Here is an 18050-nt window from a genome sequence, read left to right on the forward strand (position 1 = left end):
AGATTCACTTTTCATCATGACGAAAAATAAACAGCAATGAAAAATGATAAAGCTGTATGAACTGTATGTATGTATTTTTCATTGTCATCTGTCTCTGAGCTAGTACTTTTACCCCTCCAACGGCATTTCAAATTCCTTATTTTAAATTCTAAGCCTTCCCGAGGCGATAGAGTTAATCGTTTAGGGTCTGATATCGTCTGTTAGCTACGCGTGGTTACGAGTGCAATTTTGTGTTTTGAATATTAGCATAATTTTGCATAATTGCATCTTAAAACTTTGTAGGCTTACCACCAGTCCCGTCAACTCACGTTCCTTTCGAGATGAGTTATTTTATTTATTACAAAGTCAATTTATCTAAGGATAGCAAGAGTACCTACACGAACCTTAAACGAAACCTAAATGAAGAAAAAAACTAAAAGAAAAATTATCACACTTTAATGTTTCGTGAAAATATATTTATTAATAATTAAAATAATGAAATACTTAATTTTAATTTGTAAAAGATGGCGCTTTATGCCATTTTTAACTTTACTGCTCTTGTCGTACGAAGCAACTTCAAGTTAAGTTGTTCGGCCGAAAAGTTTTACGTTCATTATACCAATTGTTCTGTATTCTTTATGTAAAAGGCATGTTCAAGCGTTCTACGGAACTTGACAAAATTTACTGTCGGAAAACAAGAGATGGTGAGTGCCTTATGAAAAACGTATGTATGTTCTTGCGCTATAAAATGAAATCGTTATTTTTGAATCAGTCTCAACTACAATTAATTCACAATAATACACATGTCCATTAATTACAATAAGTTATTTTCTAGTAACATTATTTGAATTTGTCAATGTTTCGACCATTAGCAGTATATTTACAAATTGCTGATGAGCGTGTTTTTGGCACAGGAATAATATAAAGGCCTCAGTGGGTGACGTGGGTAACGGTATTTTAGCGTTGCAAGTCCGCAGAAATACTGCTGAACCACTAAGAGGAGGAGGGGGGCACGTGAGAAGGGGTGAAGGCTTATATTCGAATGACAACTCTCTGGGTAACTTTTCTGGTATCATAATGGTACAAGTCAGGTTTGACGATAATAGGTCCAAAAGTCTGTCAGTTTTGAGCGTTGAGGAGTGACACTCGAGGCGCTGAACTCCGACCTTTCTATGTTGCTTCAGGGGGGATACAGATACATCTAGGGTTTCTTGTCATTTGGTGCAACTGTTCGCCAGTTGTAAGAGGACACAACAACAAATAATAATTTCAGTTTTCTAGAGCACAGCCACAAGTAAATAATGAAAATCGTTTAATAGAGATATTTCTTTTTCCTTGTTAGATGCTCTAAAGACAAAATATGCAAGTTTTTTTCATTAATTTTTTTTCAAATAACTCATTTTATATATTGGATAATAACGAATAAAAAGAAATAAGAATTATGCATTCGTAAAATAAACCTTTTACGAAACGAGAAGCTTATAACTTATTGAACTATTAAAGTAAATCTTCATATTTTTAACTAAATGTGCACGATTTATTTAACTCCAAAGTAGCTAAGTAATAAAAATCAACTTCTTTAACACTTCGGCCATAAATCACCAGGTTTTAGTTAAGCCTTTTCCCGTTACTCGGTTAAAGATTCAGTTTGGTTTGGATATTCATGCAAATATCACAAAAATTAAATGCGAAAATTCATCTTAGTTTTTATTTGATAGGCTTAAAAAACACATTATCAATTCCTGGGCTACTTTAATCAATTAACACTATTTGACCGAAAGAGTGCGCTGTTTTAGCAACAGAACGTCCAGTCAAAGGAAATTTGTTATATAAAATACACAGGCAAAATAAATGAAATCCATGAATGAAAAATATGCATATTTTACAGCCTTTATATCATATAATAAAAATCTAACCAAAAATAGCACGGAAAAGAAAAACAAACAAACTTATCATTCATTCAGATTGACAACAACTAAACAATTATAATGTTTAACTCTAACATAACGAAATTGACTCGGTAAACCCTCCCACCTTCTTTGAATAAGGTGCGTCTGGAATAACCAAAAAAACGTTTTCGAAAATGTTTCAAAATTTTAGCCAAATAATTTAGATTTTGACGACCAAAACACTGCCATTAAGCCTACTTGAACTACGTCAAGTCTAGTTAAATTATTAAACAATGACAGTAAATAGATTTCTAAGGCAAATTTCTTCTTATTACGAAAGTTGTGAAAAAAAATCAACAAAAACACACAAAAAAAAATAGTAGATCTTGCACGTTAAAGCTTTATCTATAAAAATAAAGGCGAAACACGAGTCTGTTTATTCCTAATTGCCCTCAGCCAACGTGGTTAATCTCGAATGTAATTTGTAAGTAAACATTATGGAACTATAGGGAGTGTCTTAATGTGGTCAAAATTAAGCTCAACTCTATTTTTATTGAGTAAATTCTGTTGGTTAATTATTCCAAGCCTATTGAGTCAGTCTCAAACTGTCTTGGAATATTGAAGCTTTAGACAATGTTGAATATTCTAAAGGGATTAAAGGTCAAAGTATGAAAGTTGATTATTTCTCAAACAACCGCGCTTTTCTCATGAACAGTGAGTGAGACGTAGGGTGGGACCACATTAAACTCTGTATTTGTTGGTAGAGGGAAACAAACCACATGGCTATAACGAACCTCCATACTAATTTTGGTAAAAATCCATCTACACCCTGCAAAGTGGTTACGTGGGCATGCAATAAACAATACTGTTATTTATACTGAGTTCCTTCGAAGCTATTGTCGTTAGGACTAAAATTTTCGTGCTCAGTGTGATTAAACATAACTAATTTTTTATGGTTAATTATTTCTAAACCATAACGAGGGCGACCTGGTATTCGTACATAGATTATTTTTTAAAGCTAGAGCCTCGAAACAAGCCTGCTCATTTTTATATTCCTGTATCTTATTAATTAGCTTTAGTAATTTGATTTATAAGCAAGACGCAAGCTGACCCCCTCAGAAATGCTTTTGGGCTTTTGACTCTCCACTAATTACTGTGGGAAGTCATGGTGGATAATAAGTTGATAGCTAATTATCTTTATTTAATAAATATATGTAACTGCACACCGATTGTTAAAACGAAAGCTTTGATAATGAGTCTTCATTTTATAATCGATAAAATATACTTTTCATATGAAGTTACTTTGCCAGAGTAAAAATATCTCCCTGAGATCATATAATGAATGTTTGTTTAATATTGAAAATAATAACCTTATGTTTAACATGGCACTCGACTCGTAATCTGAGGGCCGCAGGTTCGAATCCCCGTCGCATCAAACATGCTCGCCCTTTCAGTCGTGGGGGTATTATAATGTTACTGTCAATAACCACTATTTGTTGGTAAAAGAGTAGTCCAAGAGTTAGCGTTGAGTGGTGATGACTAGTTGCCTTCTCTCTAGTCTTACACTGCATAATTAGGGACGGCTAGCGCAGATAGCCCTCGTGTAGCTTTGCGTGAAATTCAAAAATAAACAAACAAATGTCTAGCATGAAATTAAATGTATCCTAAGTTATTTTTATTATTCATACCTTATAATAATTTATTTTAGGTAAACAGTGAACAAGTGTGAAACAATACAGTAGTCGTCTTTCAAGCGCAAGAGATGACGATCCTGTAATGATAAGGATGTTGATTAATCGTGAAACTAAATTATCTCTGCAAGCAAAAAGAAAAAATGTATGGAGTCGCTCAAGTGCTACTGTAAGTTTCGTAATGAATGCGTAGTCAGAACTGAAGTTCGATTTATTTTAGAACATATTACCGTGCACTAGAAGATCGTTAACACACACTCGTGTCTTATAACCACGTACATATTAGAGTAAATGAAGGATAATGTAATTACGTTTAACAAAATATCCGAACCTATTGTTTCTAATAATGAAAGTAAATATACAGATTTAAATCTTTGAGAGGTATCAACCGTTTTGATAGCTATAAGAACGTGAACGTGAATTTCAGCAGCATTTTTAAAAATAAAATTCCTTTTAATATTTGTTTTTGTTACCCTTTTCACTGACAAAAAAAATCGTTTTTTAGATCGAAAATCAGCCTCAGATTTCATATGTCCCTCTGGTGGGACAACGGCTCGATTCCCATCATCATCTAGCTTTACTCTTAAAACAAAGTTTTCTGATATTGTTAAGTGTATTGATACTAAATGTATTAAAATTGTTTGTTTTTCATTTCGCACAAAGCTGCACGAGAGCTATCTGCGTTATTCGTCACTAATTTAGCAGTGTAAGACTAGAGGGAAGGCAACGAGGCATCACCACCCACCGACAACTCTTGGATTAGTGTTTTACCAACGAATAGTGGGATTGACCGTCATATTATAACGCCTTCAACCCCTGCTGAAAGGGCGATCATGTTTGATCTGACGGAGATTCGAACCCTCGACCTTTCGGTTGTGAGTAGAGCGCCTCCTAACCACCTGGCTGGTATTTAAACTAAACTACTCTTATTTGGATGATCCTAAATACTTATGTTCGACGTTAGTTCAGGTTTGTAGGAAGGAACAGGCGTCCGTCCATCCATTAGGTCTTTTATTATAATACAGTTGTTCTGGAATTGTGAATAGCTTTCAAAAAACTGTTTCCCACTTGGTGGATTTATTGGCTGAGATTGTTTGAAAGTGTGAAACTTTGTTTTCATTTTAAAAATACCACTACGCAACAGAAACTGGAAAGTTCTATATTAAGTCAGGGTAATAAATAAACGTACATCACTTACACAGTCAGGGTGATAAATAAATATACATCACTTACACAGTCAGGGTGATAAATAAACGTACATCATTTACACAGTCAAGGTAATAAATAAATGCACATCATTTACACTGTTAGGGTAATAAACGTAAATCACTTATTCAGTCAGGGTAATAAGTAAACGCACATTACTTACACAGTCAGGGTAATAAGTAAACGCACATCACTTACATTATTTTTATACTAACATGACAAGATGATGTGAATTATTCCAAACACGTTTGTTTAACCGCACATGTTAATATACACGTTGATTATTCCCAACACGTTTGTTTAACAACACTTTACTGTAAGCTCTAGTTATCCTGTACCATAACAGCCTTACCTGTTCTACTCCTATATTGTCCGCATTCCACGCTATTACAGGGATTCCCATGTAAGCAGTGAGTTGTAGGAGATACTGTACGGATGCAGCGTTACTACCAAATATCTCTGAATTAGTAAAGTACAGGATGACAACGACATTATTCGTTATCAGTCTATTGCACAGTTTATCCAGTATTTCAGTCGGGCTCGGATTAAGCGACATCGCTGCTCCAAGAGGCGATGAAATTTCATAGTAATCTTTAAATCGGTATTTATTATGTCTGCTGATGGTAAAAGCTTCGACAGCCTCAGTTAACCTCTTGAGGTAAGAACGTGCCACTGTTGTGAGTAGTGTTTCGGGGAGAATAACCCCAAATGTGATTTGGGGCTTAGGGGTTCTTCGGGCAGGTTCTTCGATTGCTGAAAAGCGACGAGTAGCCCATATTAAGGACAAGAGACCTAATTCGCAAGCGAAGAGAACGGAAACCTTCATATTCGTCGGAACATAGAAGTGGGGATGTCTTATGGCGCGTGTCTTATACTCGGTGATTTACTTGTCCTCCCCTGCCCACTTGAACGGTCAGTAGAAAATACGAAAATTTTCATGTCTTCGTACCGTTCGTCCATAAGTCAAATGTTTGTCTTGACCTGAAAATTAGAAATACACTTTAGTAGACGGTTTTTTTATTCATTCGCCATACAGTTAAATGACAGTAAAACATGATAAGAATGTTCAGTGACGTACATCTAATACGACTGTACAACACAAACTGTTCTGAAATGCTCAGGGTGAACTGATTTCTATGATTCAGTTTCTTAAATGACATCTTTTAAGTTTTATTTTATCTGTACCATTGACATCCAACACTTCGTTGGTTAACTTAAGTGCTTTAAGTTTCAAGTTTTACATTTTTTAAATAACGTAGCGGCTGTTTTCAGTGTCGCTTTACACAGACCTTTCTTAACAATTGCTATTTTATTTAATTTCCCTATTTTAAAAAAAAAATCAATTCAAAGAAATCAGCACTACAACCACACTAGTGATGTAACACACAAACATTAGCACTACAACCACACTAGTACTGTTATTCACGAACATTAGCACTACAACAGTTCTTGTTATGCTAACTTCTGGTGTTATGAGCTGTGAATCCGAGGATCCATGGTTTGGATCCTCGTTGACTGAAAAAGAAAAGGTGCACTATAGTGTGGGTTAGTGGGTGCATTATTAGAATGAAGGTTAAACCCTTACATTCGATTAACGTGGGTATGTTGACTATCAGCCTACTCTGTAATCTATTATATTGTTCAGAATTAAGGAAGGCTAACCTTTACATGAATATCCGTGTATATTGCTTTTTCTTGAATAAATAAACCTCTGGTTATTTTTTTACATATTAAAATATGGGTCTTGTCTTACAGACGTGGAATAACATTGCAGTGAAACAAACAAATGTGAGAATATAGGTAAGTTTCTTAAAATGCACGTGATATCAGATGAATGGCAAGAACTGAGATTCCAATTGTATACTAACATTAATTGTCAAATGTAGAGACGTTGTATAGAACACTAACATTAATTGTTAAGTGTAGAGACGTTGTATGGAACACTAACATTAATTGTTAAGTCTAGAGACGTTGTATGGAATACTAACATTAATTGTCAAGTGTAGAGACGTTGTATGGAATACTAACATTAATTGTCAAGTGTAGAGACGTTGTATGGAATACTAACATTAATTGTCAAGTGTAGAGACGTTGTATGGAATACTAACATTAATTGTCAAGTGTAGAGACGTTGTATGGAATACTAACATTAATTGTCAAGTGTAGAGACGTTGTATGGAATACTAACATTAATTGTCAAGTGTAGAGACGTTGTGTGGAATGCTGACATTAATTGTCAAGTGTAGAGACGTTGTGTGGAATGCTGACATTAATTGTCAAGTGTAGAGACGTTGTGTGGAATGCTGACATTAATTGTCAAGTGTACATATGTTGTGTGGAATGCTGACATTGACAAGTGTACATATGTTGTGTGGAATGCTGACATTAATTGTCAAGTGTACATATGTTGTGTGGAATGCTGACATTAATTGTCAAGTGTAGAGACGTTGTGTGGAATGCTGACATTAATTGTTGAGTGTACATATGTTGTGTGGAATACTAACATTAATTGTTGAGTGTACATATGTTGTGTGGAATACTAACATTAATTGTTGAGTGTACATATGTTGTGTGGAATACTAACATTAATTGTTGAGTGTACATATGTTGTGTGGAATACTAACATTAATTATCAAGTGTACATATGTTGCGTGGAATACTAACATTAATTGTCAAGTGTACATATGTTGCGTGGAATACTGAACATTAATTGTCAAGTGTACATATGTTGCGTGGAATGCTGACATTAATTGTCAAGTGTACATATGTTGCGTGGAATGCTGACATTAATTGTCATATGTTGCGTGGAATGTACATATGTTGCGTGGAATGCTGACATTAATTGTCAAGTGTACATATGTTGCGTGGAATGCTGACATTAATTGTCAAGTGTACATATGTTGCGTGGAATGCTGACATTAATTGTCAAGTGTAGAGATGTTGTGTGGAATGCTGACATTAATTGTTGAGTGTACATATGTTGTGTGGAATACTAACATTAATTGTTGAGTGTACATATGTTGTGTGGAATACTAACATTAATTATCAAGTGTACATATGTTGTGTGGAATACTAACATTAATTGTCAAGTGTACATATGTTGTGTGGAATACTAACATTAATTGTCAAGTGTACATATGTTGTGTGGAATACTAACATTAATTGTCAAGTGTACATATGTTGCGTGGAATACTGACATTAATTGTCAAGTGTACATATGTTGCGTGGAATGCTGACATTAATTGTCAAGTGTACATATGTTGCGTGGAATGCTGACATTAATTGTCAAGTGTACATATGTTGTGTGGAATGCTGACATTAATTGTCAAGTGTAGAGATGTTGTGTGGAATGCTGACATTAATTGTCAAGTGTAGAGATGTTGTGTGGAATGCTGACATTAATTGTCAAGTGTCCAGGTGTTGTGTCTCCTGTTCAATTTAGCTTAACGTTACGTTCCGGGCTTTTAGAGAGATTTGTATGTGAAAGATGTTGGTTATTTTGATATCACTATACTCTTAAGATATGTGGCTGTTCTGTGTTCATTTGTGAGATCTTACAAATCTTAATTAGTGGATGGACACTAAATTCTTCAGTTGATTATATCGTAGGAAACTTGACTTGTATTAAGATATTTCAAAATTTGAATTAAACGTGTTATTCAACTAGAGAAGTCCGAGCAGAAGAAACGGGTGATAAAATGAAAGAACATAATTAGAGATACTCTGGCTGTCTTCAGAGAATAAGGAATGAGGAAAGTCATTTTTCTCTATTAGGTATTAATGGGCTATCTGTACTGTGCTCACCAAGGACATTGCAACCCGATTTCTAACGTTGTAAGTCCGCAGATATACCGCTGTGCCACTGGGGCGGAGAGACAGGAGAAAAATACGAGTATCCTAAAAAGCGATAGTTAGTTTTACACTAACATAGGGTGAAACAAGCTTTTCACTGCTCCTGTATTTGTAATGTTTTAAAATAATGAAAGCGAATCAAATAATCGTTTTATAACTTATTTATAAATAAATATACCAGTAAAGCCTAAACCTATGAACCCGATAAACCAAGATATTTTAGCATTCAAAACCGTGACGTTAAAAACGTACAAACTCAGATACATTACGACAACGATAAACGATTATTAGCCAACAAAGTTCTCAAAGTATAACAGTTTCAGTTCCGTAAAGAAGTATTTAAAAATGTCCGGTTTTTTTTCTTGTTTCTGTGTATAAAAATAAACCGTGCATTAGCGAGTTGTTATCTAGAAATAAACATTGAAACTGGTAAATTAGTTTTTGCTCGTGAACTATATTATTAAACCCAAGATAAGTAAAGAAACTTATTCCGAATGAAGTTATAAGACCGAAAAATAATTCTGGTTAACAAAACATATGTACGAAGCTTGTCAGTATAGGCTCTTACCTTGGCAGAAAGAAAGAGTCTTGAAAAATAGCCTTAGGATATGATTGTAATCGAAAGAAGAACCGTAAGAAAACTGAAATTAGAACTCCAAAGTAATTTTTTTCTTTCAATAATTTTATTTGAATGGTAGTAATAATATTATAGCTTTGTGATAACAATACTTGATATTGTTAGCCACGGCATAACGGCGCGAAAAACGTCTCTGATTTTTTTTTTTCAAATAGAAACGTTTAGCTCGTAACTCCGTCATCTCTTGACCGATTTGAGATCAAGTTACAGTTTTGGACTCATGAGATCAAACCCTTTCGACTGACATGTTTGATCACGTCCGTGGTCTCGCAGATTAATTTCTTATAATCCTGCGTGAAAGTATTTCATGTGACACGACTATTGAGGATTCCCTTTTATTTCCTTTAGTGGCGGGTTCTTCTTGTGAAATGAGCAGCGAACAACATAAAAATAGTTTTTCTCTATTCTGTTTTAATTATGTATGAATTCGAATACATAATAGTTCACACAACAGCACAAACTCTACTGAATAAATTTTAAAACACTGACATGTGCTTATTCTAAAATATAAGGTAAATACATGTTTTTGTTTGGTTTGTTTTGAATTTCGCTCAAAGATACTCGAGGGCTATCTGCGCTAGCCGTTATTTGGTTAGCAATGTAAGACTAGACGGAAGGCAGCTAGTCATCACCACCCACAACCAACTCATCGTATACTCATTTACCGAAGAATAGTGGGATTTATCGTCACATTATAACGCTCCTACGGCTGAAACGGCGATCATGTTTGGTGTGACGGAGATTCGAATCCGCGACCCTCAGATTACGAGTCGAGGGCCTTAACCACCTGGCCATGCCGGGTTTCGCATGTTTTATAAAATAAACGGAAGAGTGGATAGAATAATTAGAGAACAGCCCTCAATAGGCGTTTGGAATTTGATTAAAAATTATTTTGGTAAAATTGAAAGAATGAAAAATGAAACGTAATGTACAAATATCAATATAAACATTCTCATAAGATACGTTTTCAAAACAGTTGTTGTTAATCACAAAGGGATATCTGGTTTCTAGCAATAGAAAGCTACAGACGTGCTGCTGTGCCACTGGAGGTTATTCAAATCAGATTTCCACGAGCGAAAACGAATAATCTCCGTCATTGAACGTGTGATATTAACTGTATATGAACCTTATATCGCACGATGACAAGTGTGTGATAAGCCATAAATAGTAAAACACGTTTCTTTATATTTTCTATTGTGGTTCACAAAATAAGCTTCCGGATTTACAACCCTAAAATTAGGGGTTAGATTACCCTCGGTGGACTCAGCAGATAGCCCGATGTGGCTTTGCTATAAGAAAACATATACAAAATAAGCTTGGCACTACAACAGATGTTTTTGTATCACCATGGAAATGAAAGAGTTGGCTTTATATAGGGGTTATATATTTAATCCATATTAGTGGTAGAGTCAACTCTCCCCACCACTGTCGGACAAAAGAATCATTTGATCCATATTAGTTTTAAGGGGAAAATTCCCGGATGAAAATATTTTGAGACTGCTGATAAACTAGAAATACGAGTTAGACCAGCTAGACCAAGGAAATGCACGTGATTATAAGTATTATTATTATTGGATGTATTTACAGAGAAGGCAAGTAACGGGCCTTAAAGTAATAATGTGAATAACCTGAGAGGCTTATTTCAGGCGCGTGTGGATGAACTGTGTTATGTGACTGAGAGCGACTAACGCGATACTGACGTATAGTCTTCTCCTTGTATCCAGGTGACCACTAAGATTACCAGTTTATTTGAAACACGTCTTTAATCTGTGATAATAGATCCTGATTTACGGGTCTGATGACATGTTTCACGTCTGTGTTACAAAAGTCGTCTCGTCTTAAAGACTTAGTTTTTGTATTTTGTGTAAAACTACGTGAGGGATATCTGCGCTAATTACCCCTAATTTAGCAGTGTAAGACTAGAGGGAAGGAAAGCAGTCATCACCGCCCACCGCCGACTCTTGAGCTACTCAAATTCTAATAAAATATAAAATTAAATTGATCAAATATTATGGTGAGTTATATATATTAGTTTGTTAAAACTTAAAAAAACAAGCCGAAACAAAAATAAACAAAAACGCTGCACTAATTGTAAAGATCTCAGAGTACAAGTTATAATGTGGGATTATAAAATGTACCCTAATTTTGGAGGTGACTGTGGAAGTAGGATCCACATTGCGGTGGGAAGACACTGTCTGTTAGCCTTAACCTCCATTCGTCAGTCTCGCATAAGAAATAAGAGTAGCAATAGATGCAGAAATATAAGTTAGGAAAACGAAATTTGGGTGCTGAAGTCCACATCTATATCACCCTTTACTGCCAACAGACAATTGTGGGAAGGTTACTGCTTTCCCATGTAAAGAAGAAAAAAATTAATTGAAATAAAAATAAGGAAATAAGGTATTACCATTTGAGAGTAAGTTAAAAACTTACCTATTGAAGTTGGCATCTCAGCCCCCAATATGATAAAGGGGCAATAATTGACATTACAGCTTATTTAACTTCATTAAAATGTATTCATTTTCATTAATATATGTGTATGTATATGAACAGATGTGTTTTAAGAAATATAACGTATAATAAAATGCAGAAAACCGCGGTTCTAAATCAGTGTAATAAAAATTAATTATATTTATGTTGCATCTCGAGAACTAAATTTTATCAATTAAGTTTTATTATCGTAGACGTACTTTAGAGAAAAAACAACGTATGTGATATTTTAATATTTCATAACGAATCTCACATAATCACCGTGTACACTATAAGGTTAGGTTGTTTTCGTCTAAATTGAGAGTATCTAACATTGATAAACTCTCGTCCCTCTTGACGCGATATTACGACACCTGTTTCGTGAAATATTATATTCCAAACATTCATGGAAGCCAAAGGAATAAAATATGTCGACTTGATCCATACTGCTTGTAAGGAGAAACTCCCCTGACGAAAGTATCAATGTGATCTATATCGGTTGTGGGGAAAACTCCCCTGATGAAAATGTCGATTTAATCATTATTAGTAGTATTGAACCCCATGACGAAAATGTTGTTTTGATTCACATTAAATGTGACGAAGATTCACAGACTAAAATGTCTTTTTGGTTTACATTAGTTATAGGGGAACTCCCTCCTACGAGAATGAACACCACTGGAATGATTAGTGTGTCGTACTTGTTGGTGTTTACATTATAAAGGGGTGGGGTATATATCGGGAACTAGTTCTTCATCCCAACCGTGCAGTGTCTGACGGCCCTTACTGAACATCATTTCCTGACCCCACAATTTCTACTGTAACATGAAAGATGGCAACTTAAACTTGAGAAATACTGTCCTCTAACTGTCAAGAATTTATGTAGATCACAGACACGATACTGCAGGTGAACACTTAACGAGTGTGTGTTCGAATGGTAATAATGTAATTCTAATGTCATCTTTCTTATACAAACATATGTTGGTTTCGTGGTGTAATTGAAAGCTTGTGAACCTTTGGCTTGCGTTTCTGTGAACTAGAATACCTATTTATTATCTTTTAACGGAACCAGATGATATGCCTCGTTTCATTTCAATGACTTTCTCTCATTTCTAATCATAGCCATCATTTTACGAATGGATTTAGTATTACAACCTACGATTGGCTAGTGGTTTAGTATCACAACCTACGATTGGCTAGCGGTTTGGAATTACAGTATGAGATTGGCTAGCGGTTTGGAATTACAGTATGAGATTGGCTAGTGTTTTGGTATCATTACCTAGGATTGTCTAGTGGCTTAATATCACAATCTAGGATTTGCTAATCATTTCGTGCCATAACCTATGATTGGTTAGTGATTTGATATAATAATCCGTTGTTTTTCTGCTGTGTAAAGTACTACCATTTCCTAGTAGAAAACAAAGATGCTCTTTATTGAAATGCCCTGTATTTCGACGCTACGTTTTCCAGCAACTTCATTTATATGAATAATCTATCTTAAAAATTGTTAAAAGACAATCGCGTATCTTCAATAAAGCTTCTCGAACTATCTGGGCTGTGCTAGCCACATATATCTAAGCTCATTATGAGTTCTCTGACTTATCCCTTAGCAATAGGTGGGCTATTCGTTGGTAAAAGAGTAGCCCAAGAGTTGGCGGTGGGTGGTGATGACTAGCTGCCTTCCCTCTAGTCTTACACTGCTAAATTAGGGACGGCTAGCACAGATAGCCCTCGAGTTGCTTTGTGCGAAATTCCAAAAAACAAACAAACAAGCAATAGGTGGGGGCAATATATAGTTGGGTTGGTTGTTTTAGCACCATCACTGTCCATCTTTGGGAATCGAATCCCGGATTTTAGTGTTGTAAGTTCATACATTTTCTACTAACCTAGTGGTTCTGAAATGGATGAAAATTGGCAGAGCAGATGTTAAGCATGTTCCCTATGGCACCACTGCTCCAGAGCATTTCTTAACATGTTGACTGGACGAAAGGAATGTTGCAAAGTCAATAAAATTTGTCGCCTAGTAAATGGAGTTTTATACTAATATGTGAAAAGTTTTAAAACAATTTTTTGTATTATTTGTTATCTATGTCTAAATATGCAGTTTGGTCTTTGTAATTGAATTATATTTGCATTTTTAGTTCAAATTATTACGAATTCAAACACCTAATTTACACAATTCATAATTAAACTTCCGTTTTCTCTTTGAAACGATTGTACTGTTATATATATTTTATTCAAAAAATACAACTAAATTTTTGATAAATCACGAGTTTTTCTCTATCGCACAATATGTTTCATATTTGTAATTATTTAATGGCAACCCTTTGTCACCAATTAGAACTTACTGGGCCCGGCATGGCCAAGCGTGTTAAGGCGTTCAACTCGTAATCCGAAGGTCGCGGGTTCGAATTCCGGTCGCACCAAACGTGCTCGCCCTTTCAGCCGTGAGGGCGTTATAATGTGACGGTCAATCCCACTATTCGTTGGTAAAAGAGTAGCCCAAGAGTTGGTGGTGGGTGGTGATGACTAGCTGTCTTCTCTCTAGCCCTAAATTGCTAAATTAGGGACGGCTAGCGCAGATGGCCCTCGAGTAGCTTTGCGCAAAATGAAAAGAAATTATAGAACTTACTTTTAAAATATTCCGCGGTATTCTCACCCACAGTAACCAACCTACTAGCACAACAGTAAAATCTGCGAATCTATAAGGTTGAAACTGGATTATTCGATATTTTCTCAGTGAAGCCTTTTTATCGAACTAATATCAAACAGAGTCTCTACAGAAACACGATTTCTTTAAAGCAAATTCTAGTAGGACGTAAGGTTATTTAAGAAAAATTGTAAGATTCATGACACGTCCAGTGTCTGTCATTCGTGTGTTAATATTTGCGACATAGTTTTATAAAGGAACTCTCAGTGAAAGGTCAGGTTATATTCAATTTAAATCTCATTGGTCGCTTTCAGTAGCTTATTAAGACATACACGAATATATGTACACCTTTATATAAAAATCTACATTAAATTATAATACATCTAATAAAACTTATCAGATCACCTTTTTACCCATTTATTAAAATTTCATCATTAAGTTTGATAAAAAAAAATGTATATTCCCTCAGTTTATGTAATATATACATAAAGAAATATTTACCATACAAACTTGTGTATTCTTACCAAGGTTTGTCCAAAAGCCTCTGCATTCTTACCTAGATTTGTACCCCCTAGTGACGTAGCGGTACATTTGCGGACTTACAACGCTAAAGACCGGGTTTCGATACCCGTGGTGGGCAGAGCACAGATAGCCCATTGTGTAACTTTGTGTTTAATTTAACACAACAACAACCTACGTTTGTATCCATACTTTTATTATCTCACATCTTGTTTCAATTGTGTAGCAGTGATGTTGTTTCTAAGGATATAAATTCAATACGATGGAGCAGGAAAATGGACCTCAAATTTTGATGTTTACTTTCATGGTCTTTGAACAATAAAAAAAACAGGAACTTATTGCCACGGCATAGATATAAAAAGGGAAAAAATATTACTTTCGACACGTTACTTTCTAAAAGAGGTGATAAGAAAGCCTATTCCATAAGATCTACTGAAATATCCTTATCAAAAAGAAAGAAATTTAAAGAAAAGAAGAGAAAAGAATCCGATACTTGCTGTCACGTCGATAAAAATCTTAAGTTTCTTGGCCTAATTACTGGGATACTCACGAAAACAGCAAGGGTTAACGGGATTGAAATAATAGCTTCATTCACAGAGGTAAAAACATTAAAAGTTTTTGAATATCTAGTGCTACTAGAGGGTTAGCTGCATTATCCGTCCCTAATTTCGAACTAAGAAACTAGAAGGAAGACAACTAGTAAAAAAAAAACCCTACCATCATTGCTTCAACTGCATTTGTTTCATAAATATTGGGATTTGACTGTCATTCTTATAACGTACCCACTGCTTCAAAGTGCGGAGCAAGTCCCTCTACCCCGATAACGGGACGCAAACCATATACTTAAAGATCCACAGTCAGGTACACTAATAAGTAGGCCACGCCCGGCCCTAAGTGTGATTGTAGATGACTGTTTGTTTCTAAACAACTTACTGCAAGTTCTTTATAGGTACACGTTATATTTTTGGAAGTTGCTAACCATCTTATAAATCAGAGTAAGTGCCCCCTCGTGGCTCAGTGGAATATCATGGTAAGTAAAAATGAATATTTATGAAAAGAACAGAAAAGTAGTAAAAAAAGTAGTTAAAGAAACTCAAACTCAACTGATGGTCTAAGTGTTTTATCAATTTCTTCGTTTCGCTCTGGTTGCGAATCTGTTACAGGTTTTACCAAATTAGGACGTTATAAAACTATGTTAATATACCTCGATCCCCGCGGTGTGATTGGTCATCCAGCACATATTTGATGTTCTTAGCTTCGTTAATAATAGTTACAAATCAAAACAGCCATTTTCCTGGGTGATCTGACAATATTTTATTATTAAATGGGGTAATAGTCGTTTATAAAACTGAACATTACAAACAAACAAACAAACAAGCCTCATGAATTATAATTACGGCATGGCCAGGTGGTTAAGGTGCTTAATTCATAATTTGAGGGTCGGTAGTTTGAATCCCCGTCACACCGAAACATGCTCTCCCTTTCAGACGTGGGGGAATTATAAGGTCACGGTCCATCCCAATATTCGTTGGGAAAAGAGTAGCCTAAGAATGGGTGGTGGGTGGTAATGACTATTTGCGTTTACTCTAGTATTACACTGCTAAATTAGGGACGGCTAGCGCAGATAGCTCTCGTGTAGCTTTGCGCGAAATTCTGAAAGGAAGAAAGAAAGAAACAATTATAATTAGAATCCAGATATGAACTGTTTTTCTAATGTGAGAGTGACATGGTTATTAGTAGTGATATTGTAATATTCAAAGAAATAATGCTTATAATATTTATATTGTTTTCAACAACAATTTATATAATAAAATCTTCTAGAGGGTTTGATTCTTCTTAAGGTCAAGACAACACTATGGACTCTCTGTTCTGCTCACCACGGCTCTTCTGTATGAAAATGCTGTGCGTGGAAACTAAACTGATTGCGTTCTCTCTGTGCCCCATTCATATGAAAAAGCGAGAGAGAAACTACGATGGATAATAAGAAATATTCGCAAGAACTCTTCTGGAACGCGCAATAATTCTTCTGGAACGCTCTAACAGACGGTTTTATTTATACCATGAAGCAGGAAATATAACAGTATCATCAGTGTGGATCGATATCTATGTGATCAAAACAATTTCCGACTCCTGAACTTTAAGCATTTTCACCTGCATGGTGGATATTCAATCGCTAAAAATATTAAGTGTTTTCATATCGTACACATAAGAAGCGTCGATATCTTGTAATACATGTACAAGTAGAAGTTTCGTGTAGAAATGTTTTGTAGTTAATGAAGATGACTCGCATAATAATCAGATAAGAGGCTTTTATCCTGATTGAAATTTGAGGACAAAAATCGAAAATTGTGTCATGATATAGATAACTATGAAGCATTTATTTGTTTTCACGCTAATAAAGAAATAAGAAAATTGTACAGAAAAACGGGGAGCATTAGCAAATTCTGCTGGATTCCTTGTAATACCCTCAACCAATAAGAAGTTTTCAAAATTATGACGTCAACACTCAATTAACAAGAAGCCTAACAAAATTTTGATGTCATTTTTCACTTCAATCATGCACTGATATTTTGAGTACGCTAATAAACCCCTTATGATAGTCTAATTGAATTTTCAAGAGGTTTAATTAAATATAAACGTATCTTTTACAGTTTTAAGTTTCGATACATTATTTCAGAGCAGTATAAAAGAGAGATTTTTATAATGAAGAGATAAAACTAGAACTCTAGTTGTTTGTTTAGTTTTGAATTTCACGCAAAGCTACTCGAGGGTTATCTGCCTTAGCCGTCTCTAATTTAGCAGTGTAAGACTAAAGGAAAGGCAGCTAGTCATCACCATCTACCGCAAACTCTTGGGCTACTCTTTTACCAACGAATAGTGGGATTGATTGTTACAGTATAACGTCCCCATGGCTGAAAGGGCGAGCATGTTTGGTACAAAGGGGACTCGAACTCGCGTTTCTCAGATTACGAGTCGAACGCCTTAACCCACCTGACCATGCCAGGCCTAGAACTCTAGTGTTCTGTCGGTTGTGTTTTCATGAAATACAACAGTTGGTAATTGTATGAGTATTTGAGAAATTTCTAATTTAAATAATTTCACGTTATAATTTTTCAAACGTTTAAAAATCAGTTAAATGTCTATTAGCCGATCCGTTGTAT

General features: G+C 35.2%; 1 protein-coding gene and 1 long non-coding RNA gene across 3 annotated transcripts in view; one reads left to right on the plus strand and one right to left on the minus strand.

Annotated features, from left to right (window-relative positions):
- LOC143255050 (glutamate receptor ionotropic, NMDA 2B-like) overlaps positions 1 to 18050 on the minus strand; it is a 97416-nt gene that overhangs the window by 56679 nt on the left and 22687 nt on the right. Inside the window, exon 1 of one of the 2 annotated variants that reach the window (XM_076510091.1) lies at positions 5118 to 5733. In XM_076510091.1, coding sequence (XP_076366206.1) covers positions 5118 to 5591 — 474 coding nt within the window. In that variant the 5' untranslated portion in view covers positions 5592 to 5733. Of the gene's footprint in view, positions 1 to 5117; positions 5747 to 18050 lie in introns of those variants that run through there. The other variant, XM_076510090.1, reaches the window with a different exon arrangement.
- Positions 554 to 16867, plus strand: LOC143255051 (uncharacterized). Its single transcript, XR_013030429.1, has 3 exons — positions 554 to 683; positions 6521 to 6565; positions 16731 to 16867. It is a non-coding gene; the product is annotated as an uncharacterized LOC143255051 (long non-coding RNA).

The sequence above is a fragment of the Tachypleus tridentatus genome, chromosome 7, assembly GCF_004210375.1.
Source record: "Tachypleus tridentatus isolate NWPU-2018 chromosome 7, ASM421037v1, whole genome shotgun sequence".
Taxonomy (NCBI): Eukaryota; Metazoa; Arthropoda; class Merostomata; order Xiphosura; family Limulidae; genus Tachypleus; species Tachypleus tridentatus.